Genomic DNA, 2301 nt, shown 5'->3' with positions numbered 1-2301 from the left:
ACGTCAGTACGGCACTTACTGGGCTCCCAACAGACCAGTGCTCTATTGCTGCCTTGCCCAGTGGCGAGCTGGCTGTGGGCGCTAAGGGCTCCAGGCTAACGATTATCCGAGGGGCCCAGCTGGGGCCCAGCAGCCCCACATCAGGCGGCATCAAGGCTAGCCACTCAGCGCCTAGGCAAAGGCCGTCTGCCGCCCTCTCGAAGCTGCACCGGACACTCCTGCTGTGTGCAGCAGGGGCGGATGTAAACCCAGCCACCGTCAATATTCACACGTGTGATGGCACTGTTTTCGTGGCATACCGTTCGGCCCTTGTGAGTCACAGTCAGTACTTCGAGAAGCTGCTGGTGCCGGGAGGCGGCTTTGCAGACAGTGGTGCTGAGGATGTTAAGTTGCCCGATGCCGACCCGGCTGCATTCCAGTGGCTGCTGGCCTACATGTACACGGGGGAGCTGTACATGCCAGATGAGCTGCTACGGACTGCCGTACTGCTCGCGGATCGGCTTTTGATGCCACAAGATTGTATGGGGCAGCTGCAGAAGTGGCTGCTGGCGAAGGTGACCCCCGGATCAGTGCTTTCGGATCTTCTCTGGGCGGAGCAGCACGGCATGACGTCACTGCTGCCACAGCTCAAGCTGCGGCTGCTGTGGCAGAGGAAGAGCGTGGTGTTGGGGGAAGAAGATCTGCGACAGCTGATAGTCCGCTGTCCATGCCTGGTGGCTGACCTGATTCGGGAGCTGGTTGTGATGCCCTGACATGCTTTGGCATGATGGACAGCGAGGTAGGATTAGCCGGCACAGCATCCTCATACCATAAGATCGCACAGGCGCATATACAGCATGCTATGCGGACTTCTGCTTGGTGTGTGTGTGTGTGTCTGGGAAGGCGAACACCGGGGGAGGCGAACGTCCACAACGCCTAGGGGTCACTGTTGGGGGAAGGAGATCTGCGACAGCTGGTAGTCCGCTGTCCATGCCTGGTGGCTGACCTGATTCGGGAGCCGGTCGCGTTCAGGGACAGTGTATCTTGTCTATGGCGGTTAGGACTATATCTTACACGCGCGATATACAGGGCGATGGTTGAAGTAGAACGGATGCTGACAGGCAGGGTTGTTCGGCTGCCTTGAGGCGGCTTGGGAAGTTCACGGCATTGAGTACAGAGGCGTAGTACTATATTGAACCAGCATGAAAAAGGTATGCCCTGCATTGGGGCGAAGACGACGAACCACAGGCGACTCGTGAAGCTGATACCTGAGACGGGAGTGTGAAAGGGAGGGTGAAGGAAATCATATACAAGGAACACAGGACGTCTTTGGTGTGTGTTAGTGTGTATGTATGTGTGTGTGCGTAAGTGCGGACTTGCGTAGTTGTGTATGCCTTTCCTTGACTTTGGGTTCGTGTCACTCTTTGCAACTGAAATCTGGCGTCTGAAGTTCCCCAATTTGCCCGCCACTCCGCTCCTGTCGAGAATTCAACTGGATCCACATTGCCGCCCTCCCGCCCACAACCACCTGGCTTGTCGGCACTGGCAACCAGCTCCGCTGTCTCGCCCTTGCCGGTGTTGGTGTCGGGTCCTGGGAGCCCCCATTTCCTCAGTACCTACCTTGGCGTTTTGAGAACTCTTAAATAATGCGGTACTGCCTTGCGTGTGTGTGTTGGGGGTGCGTTACCCCATACCCGTAAAACTACCCATACAAGCCGAAGGCCCAAAGGCAATACTACAACGCCTAAATGCCACGGAGAAAAGGAAACACCGCACATCAGCCCAGACTAGCGTCCAAAGGGGGTAACTGAGTTTTGGTGAGCCCACATACGCTCCAACATCCTGGCCAGACGTGCGGGTTCCCAAGGCATGGCCTCCAACATGCTCTGTTGATGATCGAATCACTCTTCAGCACGAATATCATTATAGGCTGGGCATTCTAAGGACAGGTGTTTTTCATCCTCGATTCGGCTATTAGTACAACGACAGCGGCAAAGCCGCTGCCCCCTGGGGACATGGTACTTGCCTCTTCGTGCTCTGTTTGCCTCCAGGGCCCAGCAACATAAACGAAACTGCATTAGCTTACGAAGTGCTAAACGAGGAATGAAAACCTTAGCATGTGTTGGCCACATGACGGCTGCGTGTTGTGTTGTGGTGTGGTGTGGTGTGTTGTGGTGTATTGTGTTGTGGTGTGGTGTGTTGTGGTGTGGTGTGTGCCTGTATGACAATCTTCTTGTGAGTCCTCCTTGTTGTACCCTGGCCACCACCACTACTGGACGAGGCGGCTCATCCGGCGGCTGGTGGAGGAGTGCGCACGCATCA

General features: G+C 56.0%; 1 protein-coding gene across 1 annotated transcript in view; it reads left to right on the top strand.

The window, feature by feature from the left end:
- Positions 1 to 61: 61 nt before the first annotated feature.
- The window catches only part of VOLCADRAFT_108727 (uncharacterized protein), a gene marked incomplete at its 3' end in the record, with an annotated part of 3296 nt that continues 1056 nt past the window's right edge, over positions 62 to 2301 (top strand). Inside the window, exon 1 of the mRNA XM_002959674.1 lies at positions 62 to 713. Within this exon, the coding sequence (XP_002959720.1) occupies positions 435 to 713 (279 nt within the window). The 5' untranslated portion in view covers positions 62 to 434. The remainder of the gene's footprint in view (positions 714 to 2301) is intronic.

This window comes from Volvox carteri, assembly GCF_000143455.1.
Source record: "Volvox carteri f. nagariensis unplaced genomic scaffold VOLCAscaffold_533, whole genome shotgun sequence".
NCBI classification, from domain to species: domain Eukaryota; kingdom Viridiplantae; phylum Chlorophyta; class Chlorophyceae; order Chlamydomonadales; family Volvocaceae; genus Volvox; species Volvox carteri.
This window is presented reverse-complemented; position numbering and strand designations above follow the sequence as displayed.